The sequence below is a fragment of the Pezoporus occidentalis genome, unplaced genomic scaffold (genome assembly GCF_034315485.1).
Source record: "Pezoporus occidentalis ecotype Australia unplaced genomic scaffold, CSIRO_AGI_Poc_V1 ctg179, whole genome shotgun sequence".
NCBI classification, from domain to species: Eukaryota; Metazoa; Chordata; class Aves; order Psittaciformes; family Psittacidae; genus Pezoporus; species Pezoporus occidentalis.
In genome coordinates this window covers 1,137,097-1,160,007 of record NW_026913629.1, presented here as the reverse complement: position 1 = coordinate 1,160,007, position 22,911 = coordinate 1,137,097, and the positions used below count along the sequence as shown (strand labels likewise).

General features: G+C 45.4%; 1 protein-coding gene across 9 annotated transcripts in view; it reads left to right on the top strand.

The window, feature by feature from the left end:
* COL26A1 (collagen type XXVI alpha 1 chain) overlaps nucleotides 1–22,911 on the top strand; it is a 171,773-nt gene that overhangs the window by 8,832 nt on the left and 140,030 nt on the right. For all 9 annotated transcript variants that reach the window (XM_062614937.1, XM_062614936.1, XM_062614935.1 and 6 more), the window contains exon 2: nucleotides 17,584–17,706. In XM_062614937.1, the coding sequence (XP_062470921.1) occupies nucleotides 17,584–17,706 (123 nt within the window). The remainder of the gene's footprint in view (nucleotides 1–17,583; nucleotides 17,707–22,911) is intronic.

Sequence of the window (22,911 nt, the reverse complement as noted above, 5' to 3'; positions counted from 1 at the left end):
TAGCCCTGAACGGAAGGGCAGACATTGCTTTTCTGCTCTGTGCTGCTCAGCCCTTATTAAACTCAGATGTTTCTAACCCCTTCCTCCAGGCTCTCATTGCTGTAAACACAGCAGAGCTTTTTCAAATTCTCATTGGAGGCATCAATGGGTGACAGCTCTACCAACAGCTCTCCAGCGTGCCTGTGTGTGAAGGGGGGTTGCTGTGAATTTAACACTCCAGCCCAAGGGAGATTCTGTGTTTTCCCTAAAGGAAAGGACTTTATTTCTTTTTTATCTGATGCCCCTTCTCTTCCTCCTGCCTCAGATTGCTTGGCTCCCTGGTTTTCTTCTTGACTGAGTCTCTCTTCTGCTTCCCCAGCACTCCCTGGTTTCAGCCATGCTGTTCAATGTGGGTTGCCTGTCTGCTTGTCTCACTACTGTATCTTGTGCAGACTTTTGAGTTCTTCGCATTTTCAGGTGGCAGTGACTGGGATACCAGCTAAAATAAGGCTTCTGTTGCTATGCTAGGATGACTGAAAAAGGCTCTCCTAGAAGCAAACACCTAGATCTGGCTGTCAGCAGCCCTCCATCTCTGCTGTACCTGTCCCAGGTTTACTGTGTGGCTCTGTCAAAGTTATTTTTCAGCTTTTTGTGAAAGGATTAACAGAGGAGAGACTGCTGTGGGGACAGGATCTTGGATGCTTTCTGCTTATAAACTGCACTTCACACAGTGTGAGCTACCATACCCCCTGCAGGGGAGCTTGCCAATCCTTGGTGTCTCTAAATGTAAGCCGTTAACTCTGAGGTGGAACCAGGCTCTTCATAACCTTTTTACATACAGTTCTTCAAGGACTATATCCTTTGCAAATCTGAGTCTCAGATATCTGTCTGTTCAGTGTCATTCTTTTTTAAGCTAAGACATTCTCAGCCCAATGAGGTATCAGAGCTGCTTTGTGCCTGGTGTCTGACTTGGTAAAAGCTGTGTTCCGTCAAGACCTCTGTAAGATCATCTGTATGACCTGTGTTCATGACATTTTTGCATCTGTCCCCACTCTTGTAAATTGAGCTAAAGATCCTGGCTCTGAACTGTCAGGAGCTAAATGAGATATTGGGAAGATCATTGCCATTTTGAAGCTGTATTTAGCCACTAGATGCTAAATTTCCTTTTGGAAATCTAGGCTATCCTGAGACATTTGAAGATGAGCTCCCCTGTTTCAAGGTTCTTGAAGTCTGGTCTCAAAGTCACTGGCTTGGTTTAAATTGCCCTTCAAAAGTTTCTGGCACATGAGAGGTACAGAGAACTTTCCTCCTTTGGTACTCTACTTCCCCAAGAAAACACTGATTTAATTAGTGGTCACTGCAGCTTTGAGGTGAGCTTTTAATGCTGCTTTTAATGAACTTAAAGCTAAAATGCAGCAATCCTGAGAACTGAGCTGTCAGCTTGTGTCTGTCACTGGCACTATAGCAGTACAGGACAGAGAAAAAAACCTTATATGCTTAAGGTTCAGTATTTCAGCATGGCAAACCCCACTAACCTAAACAGTGAGGGGGGAGCTGCATTCTTTGCTATGCCTAATCTCTGTATTTTGTTAAGCACACATTCCTGCCAGAACTTTATTAGACAGAACAATAGTGACCAGCTGGGCAAGTGACCCTGGCTTTTCTGGCTGGCAGAGGAATTCAGCATCTGAGGAGTTGAGATTCTCATGTGCAGCTTAAGAGTGATCTGGATTTAGTTGCTTTTAATTATCAGTTGGCTGATTCATAAGGCTTTGTTTTCCACCCTCTTTCCCAAGAAAAAGGCCATTCCCTTAAATGCTCGGTGTGTTTTCTATAGAGCAGCACCAAGTCTCGGAACTGAGACTTGCAAGTTCTTGATTTTCTTCTAAATAAAATGGGAATAGTAGTATTTACCTTTGTGTAAGGGAAGGCTCTAGGGAGTATTTCATGAGGGTGTGGTTAGATCTTAGAGGGGAAGCTGCAAAATCCATAGCATTGTATATGAGTATGCGTTTATAGAAGTTTATAATAAATCTGTGAATGATAATATTTGGCGCTTGTATAAACTTCCACTCTTACAGAATAGAGGTCATTGTTCTTCTTGTTTTACTGCTCCTCTCTGAGCCTGGATGACTGAAATTAGTCTGCTTGATCTTTGCAGGGAAGGATTGAGTTTGGAGAGGTGGGACAAGGAGGTGCTGAGCAGGGCAGGCTGGATTGAACAGCAGCAGAGCGCTGGGTCATGGCACAGGCTGTGGTGATGCTTTCTTTTCCCAGCTGCAGTGAAAGTTTTGTGGGAGGCTGAATGGTCCCTGCAAAAATGCCTGCAACTGGTGCTACCAAACAGTGTTTGTGCTGAACAGGTCTGGGGTGGGGTGCTGCAAGCATTCTCTGTTCCCATGCAGTGCTTGAAGTGCAGCAGAGAGCAGAAAGGCAAATTGGCGCTGTAGGATGTTGCAGCACGTGGCTTAACGCTGCTGTAAATCAGTGTAACCTGCAGTGCAATACAGTTTCCCTGCAGTGTATTTCAGGATACAGCACTGAGCCAAACAGTTTAAACTATTGCACAGTAAAAAGCTGTCTCTTGGGCCACTGTTACTGGAAGTCACTAATGTATATCACAAATAATACAGAACTTTTGGATTGCAAAGTTGTAGGAATTCTTCCGCCTGTGGCTAAGCTTTGAAGGAGTGTGCATTGCAAGCAGAAATAATAGGGTCTCATTTTGCCAAGCACCAGAAAATCACTGGAGTCCTGATAGTGTCATTAAAACTCTTTCAAGACCTCTGCAACCAAACCCATTCAAAATTATTGCAAGGACCACAGCAACATATTCATTTTCTTGGGTAATGTCCTTTGAAACAATCAAGCTCTCTAATTATGTCAGGCCCTGCCAAGTGGTTACTGGCGTCTCAACTAGAAGGTTTCCAAAGCAGTTTCTACAAATTACCAGAATTTTGCTGAAAGTGAACTTTCAGCTCCCAGGTACCGTTTGGAGTTTTTGCTTATAACCTTTGGGAAGAGAAGGGTGAAGCTGTACCTGTCTGTACTAGGTGGGAAGAGAGGGGAGAAATGGGAATGTAGAAATGATAGGAATTGTCACAACTCATCTCTTGAGCTGAATGCAACTGGAAACTAGATGGGTTTGTATGAGATGCTTCAGCTGGTGTCCTGGTTGAGCCTGGGAGTTGCCTTGTGCCACCCACATCTGGGTGATTGATTTGCATCTGAGCATCTCTGTGCTCTATGGAGGCAAGGCTCACTTTGCAGGGCATGTCCTTCAGCTCTAATGTGTGTGATTGGGATTTGTTTAAAAACAAAAAAAATTGCACCATAAACCCAACCACCACCAACAAAACCCCCCTCACAACACCCAACATCACACAAGCATTTGACTGGAATTGTACACTCTGTGTGGCTTGTGGCTTGAATGTTGCCAGTAATTTACTAGGCTGTTCCCATGGGCATCTTGACAGCAGGGGGGAAACAGTTCAATAGTTGTTCTGTCACTCCCTGTTCCATGCTCTGAGGTTCAACCAAGCTTTTTGACTGGTGTATGTGAGAGTGGTGTCAACTGAAACTCATACCAGGTTTTTTTTCCTCTGCAAGAAATACGTGACATGAGTCTGTCATGGCCATTTAACTGGACATTGAACACTGGTGAGTTCAGTGGCTTGGCTGGTCTGTGGCATCCCTATATGCTTCCTTATACATGGGTCAAGTAAGTGTTGTGGTGATGGCAGCTGCTGTCTTTGCTTGCAGTGTAGCTGTATTTGGCATCATCCTTTGCTGAGAGGCTGCATGTAAAACTTTCTTCAAGCTGCACTTAAAGGTGTAAAGGAAAACTCATGTATGTGTGTTTGAGGGAGAAAAAGCACAGGCAAGTTTTAGCTGTGATGTGCGAAGGCTGTTTGCATACGTACTTACTGTAGGCTGTTGCCAAGCAGCCATGTGTTGTTCATGGCTTTACTGGTTTGCCCACAGTAAGTAAAGTAACAGTGTGCTGTTCTTCCCCAGGTACCAGAAGGGTAGCAGAAATAGAGAATAACTGACTAATAAACTTTATGTCGTGACTTTTCAACTTTTCTCTTCCATGCTTTTCCTTGTATTGCTTGTCAGGTCTTCAAAACCAGAATGCTCAGAAGATGGTCTAGTGGAAGGTATCACTGCCTGTGGCCAGGGGTTGCAACTGGATGAGCTTTAAGGTCCCTTCTAAACCAGACCATTCTATGATTCTAAGAAAGGTTGGACCAGATGATCCGTAAGGTCCCTTCCAGTCTAGTGTTCTATGATTAAATCTGTGTAAATAGGAGAAAAATGTCAACTGTCTCCAGTGGCTGTGCCTTGAATTCTCCACAAGCTTTTGCAAGTGGTATGTGTCTAAAATGGTGTGTGGGGTATACCTAATATCAGTCACTGCTTCTCTTTGCTCACAGACTGAGACTCTTCTCAGCAGTAACTCCAGACATTCCCATTCCCAGCAAAGGGTGAGGGAAGCCTGTTTAAGAGGTTGGATCGTTGGGGTGCACCAGTTTGCACTCACCAGATCTGTGGTTCAAGTGTTGTGGTGTTTTCCCCTTTGCCTTGGTAGAGCCAGCTAGGTTGCCTTTTAACCTTCAACAGCAACCCAAACCCCTCTACAGATTCCCAGCTCATGGAGTTTGCCATACTTGTAATTCCCCAGAGAACAGGGCAGGAATTCTTTCTGGCTAAATGTCTGTACCTCTCCTTCAGACCTCCTGCTGTCCCCTCTCTCTTGCTCGGTGCTGCTTGCTCCCCATCCAGCTTCCCACATGTGTACTCGGGAGTGTTTCAAGGCAGTGTTATCATTCCTAAGGAATCCACTATGCGTGCACAGCCTGTGGAGGGTTTTTTTTTTCGGCTGTTATTACTTGGCCAAATCAAACCCATTTTCCACCTGGATACCGAAATGGAGCTCTCCTCCCTCAAGACCATCTCCCTTCCAAACAGAGGCTTCCAAAGCACCAAGGCACTAAAGCCATTTCTTCTATTGCTCAAGAATTTTTTAATAACAGAAGAAGGTGTTAGTGTTCCTGCTCACAAGAGGAAGGATTTCATTTCTTTTTCCTAATGAACAAACTGAATTGCAGCAAGGTTGAAAAGGAGAACACAAATAATTGTTCTTGGCTAGAAATGAGGAATGGAAACTGCTTCCAAAACCAGTGAAAGCTCAGGAAGATGTCTTAAAAGCAGAACCACCTTTTAAATTGAAAATAGATATTTAGAGCACTTAGTTTCTAGATGTCTTTGTACGGTCTGTCTATAGGTGGATATAGTGCAATGGGTCCTGTGTGATTGAAATGTATAGCATCTGCTTAAGAGTGAGTTTAAAACTTGATGAGGCAATTCAGAGTATTCACTAGCAGGGGTTTGGGACTACTGTGTGCAGAAGAACTGATCTGCAGCAAATGCTATGTGGTTCCTTTTTATGGCATTGGAGGGATGCAGTCGGTGGAGTGTAAGAGTGGGAGTCTGGAGAAGGGTGACGAGGAGGTTGCTGTGTAGCAGATCACTGGGCCTGTAACTCCTGCATGCAGGCCCTGTTCTGTTCCATGGAGCTTTCAATGAGGCTTCCACTTTGTGCAGAGGGCTCATGACCAGCAACCTGGGGGGTGTTTTAGGACAATTTATTACTGCATTTAGATGGGCCCTAGGAATGACTGGCTTGAGAGGGAGGCAGGGAAGGGAAAGATGTGCTCACCCATGAGCGTAGTTTGGTGTTTGTAAAGGGTATTGCTAGTTTACTACACTAAAGATGATTTTTGAGAGGTTTAGGCTGTGCAAGTAGGAATCTACTAACCTTAAAAGCTATGGAGACATCCTCCTGCTTTAGCTCACTGACCCTGATCTCTCTTCTAACATGTACTTGCATCAAAACTGCCTGTTTTAAAGGGCAAATCTCTGCTCTCTGATCACACAACAGATCTTGGGTTTGATGTTCCTACTTCCCTACACATGAAACTCCCATGGGTGTGACTGGAACAATAGGATTATTTTCCAAATTATTTTTTTATTGTAGTAACGCCCAGGACAGGCTTGTGCCAGACATGGCAATCATGGGCTAAAGAGTTTTCAATTTAAATAGCAAATTAACACACAGGCTTTGGGGTTTGTTTTTCAGCCTGGTTAACGCTTTGAATACCCAGCAGAGAGGTTTTGCAAGGCTTTGGTTTCACTGATCTGGGGCCTTGTGTGGCTCATTTGGGGATCTCTGAGCTGGGCAAGCAGAAGGCAGCCTGCTTTACCTACCCCACCAACACAGCCTGGTATGCAGAGTGAGCTTGCATATCAGTAGAGTGGTAACAGGAGAAAAGTGCTTTGCTCTTCAAAACAGGCGTGTTCATATACTCATGGAATGGTTTGTGTTGGAAGGGACCTTAAAGTTCATCCGGTCCTAACCCTCTGCCATGGGCAGGGACACCTTCCACTAGAGCAGCTTGCTCCAAGCCCCTGTGTCCAACCTGGCCTTGAACACTGCCAGGGATGGGGCAGCCACAGCTTCTCTGGGCACCCTGTGCCAGCGCCTCAGCACCCTCACAGGGAAGCGCTTCTGCCTAAGAGCTCATCTCAGTCTTCTTTTGGCAGGTTAAAGCCATTCCCCCTTGTCCTGTTCCTACAGGCCCTTATAAAATGTCCTTCTCCAACTTTCCCAAAAGCCCTTGTAGATCCTGTTGGTAGGATATAGCTTTCCGCAGAAAATCTTCTGGAGCACCAGCAGTAGGTAGTCTTGTCTCGGGGAAATGCTGGCTGATGGGTGCCTGAGCTTCGGGTGCCTGAGCTCCAGTTGCCTCACTGAATGTGAGTGGCTAAGCTGGCAAATCAAATAGGGGAAAGAGGAGTTGTTGATCTCAAAGCAGTGTAAGTAGATGGATTGTCTAGGCTGGCTTATTATTTCTAATCACCTTCTTCAGCAGTGGTAACATTAGAAAGCTGGAGGATTTTCTTGCTGTTTCTTTAGCAGTTTCAATGAGGATGTTGTGACATCTGGCTTTTTGTATGGTAGTCACCTGAAACAAGAGATGTGGCCCAGGGAAGCTGTGAATGCTCCATCCCTGGCAGTGTTTAAGGCCAGGTTGGTCAGAGCCTTGGGTGACATGGTTTAGTGTGAGGTGTCCCTGCCAATGGCAGGGGGGGTGGAGCTAGATGATCTTAAGGTCCTTTCCAACCTGAACTATTCTATAATTCTGTAATAAATCTAAGCCTGCCACTTCCTGCAAGTTCACTCTAGAAAGAGGTCACCTTGGCTTGTGAAATCTAGTTCCCAACTGTGATGGGCAACCACATGGTAGATAACTACTCTAGAAAGAGCTGCTGCATAGTCCCATGTATATTAGGGACCACAAACTACTTTACAAGTTGCTGAAGACCTTGGCTGAATGAAATGATTGTAATGTGCCACAGGAAAAGAGAAGGAGGGAGGGCAGGTGGCAGAAGTGTTGCTAGAAGAGCTGGGTTCTGTTTGCCTGGCACAGCTGCCTGTACAGGTGTTTTCATCCCAACACTTGTGAATCTGGAACTCTGATATTCGTTCAATGCCTTTCTGGGCCCACAGAACACTACCCTGAGTGTTGAAATGGCTCAGGAAAAGAAATCTCTTCCCTTAAAGAGAAGCAGCAATGTTTTGTTGGTGGGATCTCCAATAACAGCTTTTGGTTTTTAGCCATCAAAAAGGTGTGTCTGTCTCTGGTGACAGTAATAGTTCTAGGAAAAACCTGACACATGCACATTACAGATTAGTATCATACAATTAATAGGAAACAATGACTTGATCATGTTATCCTAATTGTTTTCTTTGATATGCTCAGTGCTCTCCTTTTGATGTTGCCTTTTGTTCTTGTAATTTGTGGCTTCTGGTGCCAGTATAAGGCTAATGAAAAACGCTGCTTTGTTTAGCAGGGTCCCTGTGTTCCTGTCATGCATGTGGCTTTCATTGCTGCTGGGCTGGTAAGTGCTGTGAGTTTGGCAACAGAGGAGTGAATGTGAGGCACAAAGATGCACTGTGGTCTGTACAGAGCTCTGCAAGAATCAAAACAAATCCAGGAGCGGACCCTGTTCAGCCTTGCGGACTGGCTGTTGGTGCACACGGATACAGGCCCTGGAAGGCCAAGGACAGGGTTTGAAGGAGATCCTGAAAACTAACAGGAGCCTGATTTGTCCGTTTTGGAGGTCTCAAATTGTGCCAAGTGTTTTGTATGATGTAATGCAGCAAGGGGAATTAGACAGCAATGGATGCTGCCTTTCTGGATGGTGGAGGAGACTCTGTAGCCACAACACGAGCACTAGTAAAGCACAGGATACTGTTACAGGGTTGCTGACTCCTTTATGCTCGTTCTCTTAATGTTTGCCTCTCCATGAGGCGTTGAAGACAAGCAGGCAAGTGTCTGTCATATTTTTCTCACTTACAATTTCCCCTCCACCTTCTAATTAAAAGTTAAAGTTTAATTCTGAATGAATTTGGTGTAAATTTAGAGATACTGGCTTATCAAAGTTAAGTCTTGTACTTCAGGGCCACTGTCCTCAAGCAATCCTAGATCAGATCTTCAGAGGAGGACATATAAACAAATGCCAAATGGCACCTTTGGATGTGGGTATATTTAGAGAAAAAGCTGATGTTCCAAATCCTAGCTCTGTGCTTTCAATCAAGGTCTTAAGGATAGTTATTTCCTTGACTCCATCCCTCCCATCAAGGTCACCCTTTGCAGGAATGAGCAAACCAGTACTAGGGGTGTATTGGTGATATGAAGGTAGGAGACCTATCTGCAGCCAGGTTATCCAGCTGGGCAAAAATGGTTAGAGTCAAGTTCTTCTTTTGAAAGGCTCTAATTCAGGAAGCTTTTATGTTACAAAAATGACATCCCGGGTTGTAATTGTGCATGATTTTTATGGTGTGTGGATATCAAATGCCAAATTCTATCAAGTCGGTCTAATTTAACAAAGACAGATTCCATGGATATTTCCATGTGTTTCCTCTTTCCTCCCTCTGTGAACACTGGAAATGACTGTCTTCTCATTGACAGTGATAAGCTTGGGGGAGGGAGAAGCAAAACAGTTCAGTGCCTAGAAGAATGCCTGTAAAAGCAAAGCGCTTCAAAGAACCCCCATTTTATTTCTGAGCACTCAGTCATGGACTAACTTCTTTCATTTTCATGATGAAAGTAATTATGGTTCAGGTCAACCATATTTATTGTTAGATCCAGTTGGAACACACCACTAGCAAAGTGGGTATAAAACAGGGGAAGTTCAGGTTAGATATAAGGGAGAAGCTCTTCCTTGTGAGGATGGTGAGGCACTGGCACAGGTTGCCCAGAGAAGCTGTGGCTGCCCCATCCCTGGCAGTGTTCCAGACCAGGTTGGACAGAGCCTTGGGAGACATGGTCTAGTGTGAGGTGTCCCTGGCCATGGCAAGGGTGTGGAACTGGATGATCTTAAGGTCCTTTCCAACCCAAACCATTCTATGACTTTATGCTAGAGAGATGTTCTTTGTGCTTTTTCATCTCTTTCCCTGTATGCATGTGTAAACAGATGCATAGGCACAGAGGTGCATGTACCGAACATGATGCTACCTGTCTGGTCAACCTTTAAGTCCTCATCTGCCTCTATTATATTCTTCATTTGTTAGTGCTGGTGTACAGGGTGGATCTCCCCCCTGTACAATGAATCAAGCCTGTGTAATAGATGAGTGCTATCATCTTCAAAGCCCCTCCTTCATTACTTACAGCAGTAGGAAAGTGCCTTGTGAATGAGGTGAGGGATTGGAAGAGAAGAAGAATAGTCTCGTGGCTGAAGAAGATAAATGTTGCTCTGGGGAGCTGGATTCCCTCTTTGTCTCTGAAAAAGAGTTGCACCTATAGTTCCGTACTATTTGGCTATTCTGCTTCTAGGCCTTTACTAATTCCAGTAGGGAGAGGTTATTCCCTTAACCCCTGTAACTTCGATGGCTGCAGAAGGATAAGGAAAAATTTTGTGCAGTTTCTTATGAACTGAAGCAAATTCAGCCCCCAAGGTAATGATGTTTGAAAGGTCAACCATGCACACAACAAAGCAAGGAAAGCACAGTTACACGTGGTTGGCTGTAGAACTTGCTGAAGATTAAAGCTGTTGTGCAGGCTGAGCTGCATTTTCCTCCTAAGGCAAAGATTCCTCTAGGACTAAACCCCCTCCATCAGGCTATGATAATCCACTTTGTGTGGGAAAACTTTAGGCTGTTACTGGCAACTGAGTATTTCAAGTGCACTAAGCACAGCACATACTACCCCCTGGGGAAGTGTTATACTATTGGGAGACACCTACATAAATTGTCCTATCGTACTCTGCTGGCCAGAGCTTATTTTAATGTCTGCTTTCTTCCAAACTCTTATTGAGGGTGAGGGGCGGTGTGTGCAGAAGGATTGGAGTTCCTTCCAGTCTGTCTGACCAACACAGTGGAGTGGGAGACCTGGAACTTGTCTTACTCCTGTTCATGCCTCTGGCTCTATGCTGCTTCGGATGGCTGCTGCTGTCTGGCTTCAGAAACACCAGCAGGCTTCCAGTTTTATTCGTTTCCCAAAATGAATGGGCTGTTAAAAAAGATTTTCCTCCTTTTTCACAGGAGTCAGGGTAACCTCTATCAGGGAGTATGAAGTACTCAGTGGGAGTAAGGCATGCGTAAAACATCGATATTGACAGCAAGATTACTGTGACTTGTCATGTCTTCTGACTTGCAGACCTCATAAGACTTTGTAATGGAATAGCAGACTCTGCTTTGAAGTGAACCTTGCCATCACAAGCTTGAGTACAGCCAGCCCCTTGCCCCTGCCAGGTGGTCTTTCATGGATTCCTTAGTAATAGTCCCTCAATCTACAGACCTGAATCAGTCCATCCACTCTGAACATTGTAATATCAAGACTGGTGCTCACAATTGAATTTTGTAGCTGGCTTTTTTCTGGACAATGAGCTGAATGACAGGCTCAGATCCTAAAATCTGGTCACCTGGGGAGAGCATGAATATAGTCAAGAGCAGGAGAAACCTAAGCCCAGCTTGTTTTTTATCCGAGCTTTCCAGTAACACGTGACGGGATTGTTTGCTTTTTAGCCAGGTCACAGCAGTAAAGTGTAATCTGGTCACAGCCAACTGAATTAGCTGGTAAACTTGATCCTGATGAGAGTGAAAGCATATCCAGGGATGCATGTATTTGTGAACAAGAAGGGAGTAATGTAGTTATGTAGAACTGGGTGGCTCAGGAAGAGGTACCCCAGCAAGCCTAGCAGCCTTTGAATCTGGATTTCTTGGCATGTAGAGGGCAACTTCTGCTCCTGGCCTCAGCAGAGTGTATAAATAACCAATCTCTCCTGGTGATGGGCTCCAGCACACAATGTAGGCGTTGCTGTTTGGGCAGGGCAAGTGGGATGCTGTACTGTTTACACAGAAGAGGGCATGGTTCCCTTTCAAGGAATCAGAACAGCAACTTTTCCCAGTGAAAGTCAAGTCTGATTTTATTGAAATTCCTCTCTAGGATTGCAGGGAAACTGATAGCTCCAGTGAAAGCTGTTAGGGAATGTGGGGAAATCTATCGAGCTATCAAAACACTCCTACTGTTTTCTGTGCCCTAAATGTTGATCTCTGCTAAGTATAACACACAGTGTGTTATCCTTATGGAAACAAAAAGATAATTCAGTGCACTTGTTTACACAGCACAAAGCTTTAGGGCAAATAGCAAGCATCAGGAATGCCAACCTTACTGAGAAACTTTGGAGTGTTTATTGGGGATGAGGAGGGTCAATTCATGCTCACGCACATGCAGCAGGTGCTGATGGAATGACCCAGCATGTGGAGTCCCTTGTCCTCCTCATCCAAAGAAATTTTGCCTGCTTCTGTCTTGGTTGGTTAAGTCTTGGTGAGTTGAGCTTTTCTGTTGTACTGTGTGGCATGATAAGTACTAAACCTGCACTAAATCTCCATTTTATTTTGCTCTACAACCACATAAATGACTTTGTTCAGAGTCCAACTCCAGGCACAGTGTTTAATGCTGGTAGGAGTACGATGTACTGTAAGGTTATGGATATGTAGTTGTCCTTCACTCCAGTGACTACATTGCCAGAAGGTCTTGTGTGTGGTAGGTGTTGATTGCTGTAGGTATGTCCTCAACAGGGCACAGCAGCAAGTCAGGTTTGTGTGTGGAGCTGAACTGTCATCCCACTGAAAGAAGTGATTAAGCAAGAATGCAGCTGCTTTCATTTCCAAGTTGCACATTCCTGATTAAACGGGCTGCTTGCTGAGTCCTGATCAGTTCAGCCCAGTGGTTTCTGACATTGGACTAGCGGTCACAAACTGAACAGTGAAATGAAGCCTACGAACAACCAGTTGGCTTTTCATTGGAAACTGCCTAGAAGGACCTCCAGGGACCCCCAGGAGTTTGAGAAGCTCGGAGGAAAGCCAGCACTTGGACTAGGAGATAGAAACATTGCTTTGGGGGATGGCTCTGTAAGCTTGTTGTGGTGTGAGTCTTTCTAAGTATTCACAGTGGGTGAATGGGTGGAGTGATCCCTTACACATCCCTTGAGTGGTGGGCTTAGGAAACAGTACTGTGCAAATCCCAGTGGTGAGAAGGGGGAAGAGGAAGCTTGCTGTCTGTCAGTGTCTTCCCATCTGTGAAATGATTGCTCTAAGCTAATGCAGTCACGCTAGCTGGGAATTGAGCTTTGATATGCGAGTATACAGCTCTTCTGGAAGTGAGTATTTCAGCTTGAGTATTTGTTACGCTGCACTTCTCCACCCTTTGCAGTCCCTTTTCTCTCTCACTGTAGGATTACAGGCCGTACAGGCATCCAGAATCTCCAGCGGATAAACTGTGCATCCAAATAAGGTTCCTGATGAGGGGTGCAGAGGCTCAGAAAGCTGGTGGGGTGCACAGTATGTTTTCCTCCCCGGCATCTACTTGCAGAAGCAAAATGCAGCTAAAGCTCCCTGTGTAAATTCAGCTACCCTTTGAGGTCCTTTCAGCCTGCTCCATGCATGCCCTGGGAAGTTAGGTTTTCCTAACTTCAGGCTTCAGTGTCCAGGTGCCTGAAGCCATGAATCAGCTGAGTCAGCAGAGAGCAGGCAGCTGACTGCCTCCCAGCATTTAAGCTCAGAATAGTAGTTTTCAGAGACTCTCCAAATGGAGTCAAACTATTGAATTCATTGCTCTAGTTAGCCTGAAAGGTCCTTCGTAACACCCTGAACCGCTACAGTAAATACGATTGGATGTACGCTGGCATCAGCACTTGCTTTCCCTTGGGAACAACACGTCAGCTGTGATCAAGATGCGAGATCTTGGTCTGTAGCCCCTGAACAAAACTGTCTAAATCAGTAGCTAGCAGGCCATGGTCTGCAGGTCCTCAGTTGTCCATGAAACTCTTCCAGGAGTTAAACAAGGTGAGAGAGGAAAAGAGTTTATCTTTGGAAACAGCTGGGGGAAATGGACCATGGAGACTTGGTTCTCGAAGCAGAGCAGTGGAAGCTGAATGCCACCAGACGCTGCAGGGCATCGTGCTAAATGTGCTTGTGATGAGCATGCATGAGATGCGACAGACACAGCCCTAAAGGAGCTGCCATTTTCATCATTTTGTTTGCCTGGTTGGGATATTGTTTTTGAATAAGCAGCAATACATTCTCTGCCATCCTGGATGCATGCCAGGAAAAGTCCTAAACCTTTCTTGCTAGCATCTGTATATAATATAAAGGGTCATTTATAATCTCTGTAAGCCATGATGGGGCCTTTCATCACGTTGTCTGAAGCCTGTTTGCATTCTGGAGACTGTTCTTGCTGACTTTTGGTTTGCAAAGAGAAATGTTGGGGTGGTTTTGTCTGTCTCTCGTCTGTCATAGTCACTGTGCTATGATATCTACAGTGAGTTCCAATCTGTGTATCCTAATAGATGCATTTGTAGGAAAGCTATGCTGTTTATGGGAAGCTAAGGGTGTGATGTTTTGCAAATGGGAATGTACCTTTCACTCGTAGGTGGGTGCCTCTGTAAACAGACTCTTCCGCCTGCTGGTGAAGAGAAATATGTGTTCGTGTGGCATTATTTGAGTGTCTTTGGGGTCTGAACATTTTTTGTGATCCACGCTGTGGTAGTTCTGCTTTAGAGAAGACTTTGGGAGTGCTGGGGTGGCAAATGTTGTGGTACTTTATCACTGTCACTGAACGCTTGGTGCTCCTGCTCAGGAAGGTGGAAGGTTGTCTCTAGATTTGAGTGCAGGATCTGTTATTCTACCATGGGCTATCAGTCCTGTTCTGCCTAGCAAACCCAAGTGATGGCTTCAGGCAAGGAAAGCAGTGAATGGAGAGCCTTTGGAAGCTTCTCACTTCCAATAGTGATTGCTTGCTTTTATAACAGGGTACTGAGCAGGTCATCTAAAGTCACGAACCTGGACAAGTATTTGTTTTCTTCCCCCACCAATGTCCAGGCTTCTGTTCTGTGGACTGTAGTGAGGGAGCAGCCTTTACCACCAACTGCTGCTCAAGGCTCTGTCACTAGATTGTAGCAAGGTCTGTCCAGCATGTCTCGCCTCCACAAAAAGCTTTTCCAAGGCAGAAATGACAGCATGACTGCCAAATTCCTTGAGCTTGCAAGGGGATAGTTACCTGAACAGCTTATTCCAAGGACCAGGTAGAGCAAAGGTGCAAGAGACCTAGTCGGACAGCAGGAGTTTTGGACTCATTTGGAAAGAAAATCAGCAGCCCCCACTGAATGAAAGCTCTGGTAAAACCAGCTTTGGAAGCAGCCTAAAATAACCACCCTTTCTTGCAAGCTTTGACAGAGGCAGCCTGCACATTGCCACCTCTTTAGCTCCAGATCCATTAATGCAGTGCTAGACTCGCAGGCTGGCTGAAAATAATCCTTGAAGGAGCAAGATGATATTAAATGTGGTCTATGCAAGGGCAAGCTAAAGGGAGTAATGGTTAGTCTCCAATTTCTCCTCAGGAGCTGCAATTTGGAGCTGCCATTCTACATTAACCAGAGCAGATAGGCTGCCAGATTCCTTCTGGCAATCACAGGGTCTGCCTTCATAGCTGCCTTGCTTTTCTGCATCGTGCTGGGGTATGTGGTGGTGATTGTCTTTGTTCACCTTCCCACCTCATTTGCCTTCAGGACTATGAAGTTCTCCAGACTCGGCATCATATATGGAGGGTTTTACTCAGAGTGCAGTTGAATTCTTTTGGTTTTATCTGACAGAAGTCCTTTGTGTGCACCCAAGAAGGCAGGACAGGTTGTCTTGGAAACCCACCAAAATCAGGATTAGAGTGAAATAATCAGTGTAGGGTAATCCAGCTCCACACCATGGAAACAGAACTTCATCCCAGATGACTGATGAAAGATGGGAGAAGGCCAGAGGGACACAGTTAAGGCATAGTATGTGTAAGTTGACAAGCCAGACAAATGGTCTTAACATGAGGGGAGGCACTCAAGTCCTTGATAATTCAGCTGTTTTAAAACATTTAGTATCTTTAGCTTGAACTTGTCAGTATTTGTGCCCCTTTATGCTCTGTTACATGTTGCTAGCATTGCTCTTGTGTTGGGACTGATGCTTCTCGTTGCTCTTGCCATTATTGTGTCAGGTTCTGTACATGTGCAGTTTGCTTTTCCTGACATGAAATGCTTTGGCCTTGGGGCTCGTGGGTGTTGTGCTTAAAACAGACTCAAGGTAGATCATACAGAGCTGTGGCTTCCCCAGCCCTGCTTGACTTGCCCCTTCTCCTGGCATGAGATGTTATCCAGCAACACCCATCTCAACAAACCCCACAACTGAGGCTTAGAGAGATGAAACGGCCAATTGCACCATGTGTGCATGTGAAACAGAAAGGAAGACTTCACTTTGAACTGTCACATTTCTGGTCTTTAACTCCTTTTTGCCTTTGGGTTTTGCCCCCTAAACTTTGAGCAGAAATCATGTTGGACCTGTTAAAAGATCTGCTGTCATCATGTGATCTGAAGCTTCATTAAGCTTCTGTTTTTTCCCCCAGTTTTGTTCTGTGATGTAGATGTTAGTAGAAGTATTTGGGTACTATGGTGTCTGATCCCTATAGGTACACCACAGATCCTCAATAAAGCTGAGAAGTGGTTCTCCAGGACCTCCACACCAGCCTGGGGTCACCTGAGACGTGACTGTAGTCCATGCTTCCTGATGAGGAATTGCAAGTGGGTTTACAGGGAGCAGGAGCGTTGTCTGCAGGGAAAGCTGCATGGCTCTGCCTTGGTGTTTCTGTTGAGGTCGTTGGCACTGGGTAGAAAGCCACCCTGTCTCTGGGTTCCCAAGTTCTCTGGCTGTAGCTGTGGCTCGGTGAGCTGCTTGCTGGCCCCAGCTTGCCCATTGTGGTCTGCAGCACTCGGCTCAGCTGCTGGCGTTGGTACCTCCTATTCATGGAAATGAGTTATCCAGAGAGCAGGGAGCCTCCTGTGGAGATGGAGTGGGATCCAAAAAGGAAACAAAACACAACAAATGCTGTAAATGGCAAATACTAGAAAAATTAAACTGCCGTGGGGAAGGTGGGTTAGGGAAGGAGGAGGGGACCTGCAGGTGCCTGGTCCCACTGTGCAAGCAGTTTGATTTTTGGTATGCAGGGCTGGGGAGCCACTGTGATACTTGGAGAAGAAGGGATCAGCTGTACTGGAGGCTCTTGCTTTAAGAGGGATGAGGAGCTAGGACTCCTCTGCCTGTGCCGGGAATGCTTACACAAGCACTTTGTGTGTATTAGAGCACAAGCTGGTGTGTCTCCACTTCCCACTCGTGACCCTGGTTCTGATCCCCAATCAGTAAGTAAGTGGCTCTGGAGCCTGTTAACTGTGCTAAGGTACAAGAAGCAAAACCATGAACCAGCATTTGGCAAACATGAGTGATGCTTGCAAGGGGAAAATGGAAGTATCCTTCCCCCACCCCCCAACTCAAGCATGTTTTTCAGAGAAGACGGAAGAGGGTCCTGATTCACAGGGCTGACACTGCAGTTCCTCCTCACGCACCTTTCAATGAGGAGTAACCTCACTCTTGTTTTCCTGTGAGGCAGCATAAGACACCAGTTCCTCCCTTCTCTGTGTTTTCTCTTGCCCATTTTTCATCTGTAACCTCACCAGGACAGCAATATGACTTGCTTGAGCTGTGCTGACAATGAGCTCCACCACACCAAAAAGCAGAGTTTTTCCAGCTCAGACATTCTTTGCGGAATGATACCATAACAAGCAGGATGAAATTAAGACCAGTACAATGGGAACTGACTATCAGGAGATTTGGAACACTTCTCCCCCTTTCCTCCCCCACCCTTTCTAAAGTCCTATTGTTTATGATAACAGAACTAAATTATGTACTATAAAACTCTGGCCTCTGAGGACCAAGCAAGAGGCGTTACTGGATCTCTTGTGGTTCAGGTTGGCAGAAGCAGGGAATCTTTCTGCAGCTATTGGGAGGAGAGGGTGGGGTGAGAACTGAAGACTGCAAGTTAGGCTAGCTATGGCTGGCAGCAGCAGCAACCCCACCCCCAGATACTTGCTCTGTGTTTGCTGCAGTGTGATGTATATTGGTTCAGCTTGCTGTCTTCCGGGGGCTAACAGTGTCCTTTCTCTCTGCAGGCATTGGTGTCACTATACGGTTACACGGACAGTTTCCTGCCAAGTGCAGAATGGGTCAGAAACGGTGATCCAGCGAGTTTATCAGAGCTGCCGGTGGCCAGGACCTTGTGCCAACTTAGTGAGGTAAAAATCTTCATGTCTCACCTTGCCCGCATTTTCCTCCACTTCTCATGAAATTGGTTAGCTTTGAAGGACTGGGTAGAGGGTTGAGATCAATGGGTCAGATGGGAAATCCAGCTTCGTGGTGGCATAACCAAAGAGTGCTGCTTGTGTTAGCTGCGGAGCAACTACCCATGAAGGTAAGTGGACTATCAGAGACAAGCTGTGTGAGACAGTTTAGCTTAGGTTGTAGTGCCAGTCTGTGCTTCTCCACATAGGAGAGTGCTGTTAGTCAGGTGTGAAGCTAAATAAATGTAAGGTCCAACAGAGTGCAGTGTGACTGAACAGGGAGAGCAGGGGTGCTGGACCAGTGGCACTATGTGGCTTGTTGGTGTCGAGTCCTCCTACTCGGGTCTTCAAGAGTATATTGATCAGGTAAGGTAGAAAGCTTTGATCATATTCCTTGCAGCTGGTGATGGATACAGGTAATGTGCCCTGTACCTTTCACAGTGGAATTTCCTTACAGTGCTCTTACTCCCACATCTCAATATCCTTTAGAGGCATGCATGAGCACAATGTCTTCTCTCCCTAGATGAGAAACAAAGCTCAAGAGACATTGACTTGTCAAAAACTTGGCCTGAGCCTGCTTTGCCTTTCTGTCATTTACAGTCTTGGAACCTACCTGCATTCACCCTGAATGAAATAGCTATCCCCAGCTACTATCTTTCACTATGCAAAATGTCCTTGTGTTGTTGAGCTTTGCCTTTTCTGAAGGACATTCTTAGAGCAGAATAGTGTTACCCACCCATCTGGGCACTGGTGTAAAAAAGCCATTGTTCTCTAAATTTACACCTAGCTTCTCTAACAATTTCCCATGTAGACAAGCTCATAATTTAGCTCACAAAGCTTAGTCATTTTATTGTTGTTATTACCCGTTCACCCACAGGGCACTGAGTGAGGGCCTCATGTAATTGATAACCTAGCCAGAATGTGGTTGAACTTCCCACTGAAATACCCAGAGACCCACCTTCCCAGACTGTTCTTGTGACTCTTCATCTGGAATTCACATTTTCCATGTGGCAGTTACCACAGTTGGTTCTCCAGTTTCTACTTGGCCAGTGGTCAGTGGGAATTTTTTCACTTGTAATATATCTGCTTTGGTGTCTCTTTGGTCTTGTTTTATGCAAGGCTGTGGTTGAAACACTTAATATTTTACACTGTCATGGCCAAACTTCTGTGAAGCTTTTTAATTTCCCAGACTTTTTATGCACATAATTGTCATTAGAAACTTGTGAGCTTTCACCTTGTCTCCTAAACTTGCCAAAAATCTTGCTTATTTTTCCCTGTTAACATAACTATAGTTTCATAAGTATCAAACAATTGATCATGTTACTAGTAAAAATCCTTTTTATGGGCTCCTGCAGTTACTCATACACATCGATTCTTACATTGTTAACCCAGAGCCTTTAGGAGTGGTGTGTGCTCTTGTGACATTGTTATTCATGGACCTTTTCAGTTTCAAATGGAGTTTGGTTCATTTGCCTGACAAGTCCAATTGTTTGGAGACAATGCAGACTGGCAGCAGACTTTTCTATGTGAAAACATGGAAAGAATCTGGGGTTATTGATAATTAAGGTCTCAGCTGGTGAAAACTCAGTGGACAGGAGCTGTGTTTCTGGAAGGCAGTTCACCTGGAGGTATGTAACAGATGTGTAGATGTGGTGCTTAGGGACATGGTTTAGTGGTGGATTTGGCAGTGCCAGGTTAACAGTGGGACTTGATGACCTTCAAGGTCATATTCGATGATTCCAAGGAACCTCCCAGAAGAGTTGGAAGGATGCTAATGCTCTGTTCTTTTTGCAAGTGGGAGGAAACACAAGCAAAGTGAATGGCACCCTTCTAAAGAAATGACTATGCTGTCTGTCCTTTAATCATGCCCCATATGATGTTCCTGCATGAAGTAGAGAGAGACCTTGGACATCTCTTTCTCAAGGACCTTTAGAAAGCTGCTGACAAATGCTAGAGGCAATCTGTTTATCAACAACGGTAAAGCAGGAGTGACACGTGCTGGCTCCTGATAACTTCCTGTACTGCCACCCTACAAAAGGGAGCACGTAGCAATGAAGTCGAAGCCACTGACGTCCTGAGAGCTGAGTGGGTTTTTGAAGTTATCCCCATGCCAGACATCTTTTATAAGTGGCTGCTTGTTTCCAGCAGTGCATCCGAGTTCTGAGAACAGAATGAAATACAGCCACTGAAAATGATGGATCCTGCGACATGGAACAACTGTGGGCAACATCTGGTAACCCTGAGTCGTGTTGTATGGTTGAGGTGCTGGGCCTACATGCTAACCTATCAATGTTATGTTGCCAGCACCTAGGGATATGTGACTAACTGGCTTTCTGTTGCCTCGGAGTCAAGCAGAGGTTGATGTATTTTTTTATCCTCTTTCACCAAAATTAATATTGTCTCTTTAGGAGATGCCAATTTTTTCTCTGAATTCAGATGAATCCAATCTCCTGTTTTCAAGTGAAAATTCCCAAGGATAGCAACAAGACAGACAGTCCCCAAAGTCACAGGGCAGTTGAGTCCCTCTTTTATTCAGCACTTCACTTGCTAGTACAGTTCCTTGCAAGTTGTGCTTTGTTTTCTTTCTTTTTCTGCTTAGAAAGTGGCTTTGGAGGGGCTTGTAAGCTTACAGCAGCCACCATGCTGCACAGCTTCTTTTGGCAGGTCTCTGAAGACTCCTACAGAAGATGAACAGAGCAGAAAACTGAGGTTCCCTACTCCCCCCACTTCCTCTACCTGGTAGTTTGAGAGGGATCTTTACCTGCTTTTCCAAAACAAAAACCAACCAAAACTCTATCTTAGCATGTCTGAAAGCTTTGGGTGATACAGCTCTTTGTCTGGGAGCTGTCCTGGTCATGGGATTTGTGTCTTGGGGGGACAGCCCAAGTAGGGACATCTTCAGTAGATAGCTTCAGCAGGGAACAGCAGTGTGCTAGTATCAGATGTGATGGTGTCCTGTGCCAATGCGTTGCAAAATGCCAGAGAGGACTTATGCTGGCTTCATGGAAAGGGAAACAGTGAATCCCTTCTATAGGTCACCAGCTCTTGATTGTGTTCCTGTAATATGGAGGAGCTTCTGTATTTTCTCTGTGGTTCTTAAGGATTGCCTGCCTGACTCCGTCTGCTCTACATGACAGTGTAGCAGGAATGCTTCACATGGCCAATGCTTCATTCCCATCAAACAATGTTGTTTCTGTTTCCTCTTTACCTTCTCCGTACTAGTACCTCTGCCTTCAGGCTTTCTGGAAGTTTAGTTTCTGGTGATATCAACTTACTCCAGGTTTAGCAGTGGCTAAAAATGTTTGCGCTCTCTATATCCCTGTGGTTGTTCAGGTAATATATCTTCTTTTCTTTGCCAAAAAGACAAACAACATCTGGGCACCTTGTCTTTTTCTTTAGTGAGATTTCTGGTGCTTGAGCTTGAAGAGGGGCACAGACAGATTCACAAGATCTTATGCATGACTGTAGGCAATGCAAAATGTCAGTCAGCCATTGGCATTAGTTTGGCTTTATAGTATTTCTCCCAGCTGCACTTGAAACAAACTGTTTTCATCTCCTTGTTTGCAGGGAGTCGGTATCTGAAGAAGCTTTCACTCTGCCAGCACCCATTATCGGGCTGCTCACTAGCTAAAGGGACGCCAGCCAAAACCCAAGGCATCTCTCAGCTCGTGGTGACAGCTGAGAGGGGCTCTCTGGTAGAGACTCAGCTTACAGAGACATCGGTGTGGCCAGACAAGGATTTAATCTATTTCCTGTCTCCCATTCATTCGTGTTAGGTTTCTTTCCCTTATTGCACAAACTGCAGCTCAGGGTCAAGCCTTTGACAGAGGAGTATCCACAAGATCCCCAGCCCAGCAGCTTTAGTGATGTCCTTGCTCTCTGTTCACTTGCTGTTGGGCAGCTGGCAGCTGTATTTCTGCAGGAGTGTCATCATCTTGGCTGGGATGGGATGAGCTGCTCTGTTCTTGCCCTCCACCCCAGACTCTTTATTTAGCTTGGGTGCTGAGTTGCTTTGGAGCAGTCTTGGCTGGAGACTTTTCCCTCAGCAGATCTATTCTTGAACTCTTTCCATTTGTGTAGTGAAGGCTTCAGCTTCTGCACGCCATAGGATATGCCTTTGCTTTGTCACGTTACGAAGTGAACAGGCAACTTCCCAGCAGCCTGGCTGAAACTCCTGGTGTACTTAGAAAATCATATGCCATATATCTGTCTGAAGGAAGTGATAAAGTCTTCGTGTTTCAATAGCGATGTAATCTCTGGGGCTCTGCTGCCTGGATGGTTGCACCCAGCTCCCCATAAACCCAGGCATCTGAATGGTAACCCATCTCCTGAGCAGTCCCTTTGCTGAGGCAGCTAATGCAGAATGCTGTCATGCTGAGGATGCTGCACTCCTTGAGGCTCACTGAGCAGGGTTGGTCTCATAGGCCAGACAAGGATGAGAGGCCTGCTTCCAGTTGCTGCAGCTTTTCTGACTTCTGTGTCTTCAGTCAGGTTATGTCACCTCACCTTGAAGATGAGGACACCACTTCTTTTGACTTACTGTGTTTTATGACTTTGAGAATAAGACAACTTCTTGCTATAGCCCAGTTGGCCAAAATCAGCCTAATTTTCTTTACAGTATTTGGGCATGAGTGTTGAGGTCAGTAAAACAGTGTCTTGAGAGGTAGGTGGCTCTGATGAACAGCCAGGCAGATCACGCACTGTTATAGCCTTCAGAAGACAAACATTTTCTGCTTCAAACTGTTGTTGCTGTGAAAATCCCTCTCTCATTTCTGGAAGCATGCTGCTTGAGAGTGATATTTGTCTCCTCTCCTACTTGTCTCATCCGAGAAAAATGAATGTTCCCAGCAAAGTTGTATGAGGTTTTTATCCTGCTCTCTCTTGCTGTACTCAGTGGTCACGTATCTGTCTCACTTTCTAGACTTTAGGCATCCTGTCTCTGCAGCACTTTCTGGCTTCAGAATCTGAAGATTCCCCTGGAAACCCATAGCTGGTTTGTACAGGGATGGGCTTACCTGGTCTTGTTCCTTCAGCAAGAGCCATTGGAACCCCAGCATGAAGTTACTCATCCGTTAGCTTCAAACACCACTGAAAGGTGGGGAAGTCTGGGCTCTGATGCCCTTTCCAGCTGCTAGTTACTGCAGGTTCTCTCCCTTTCAG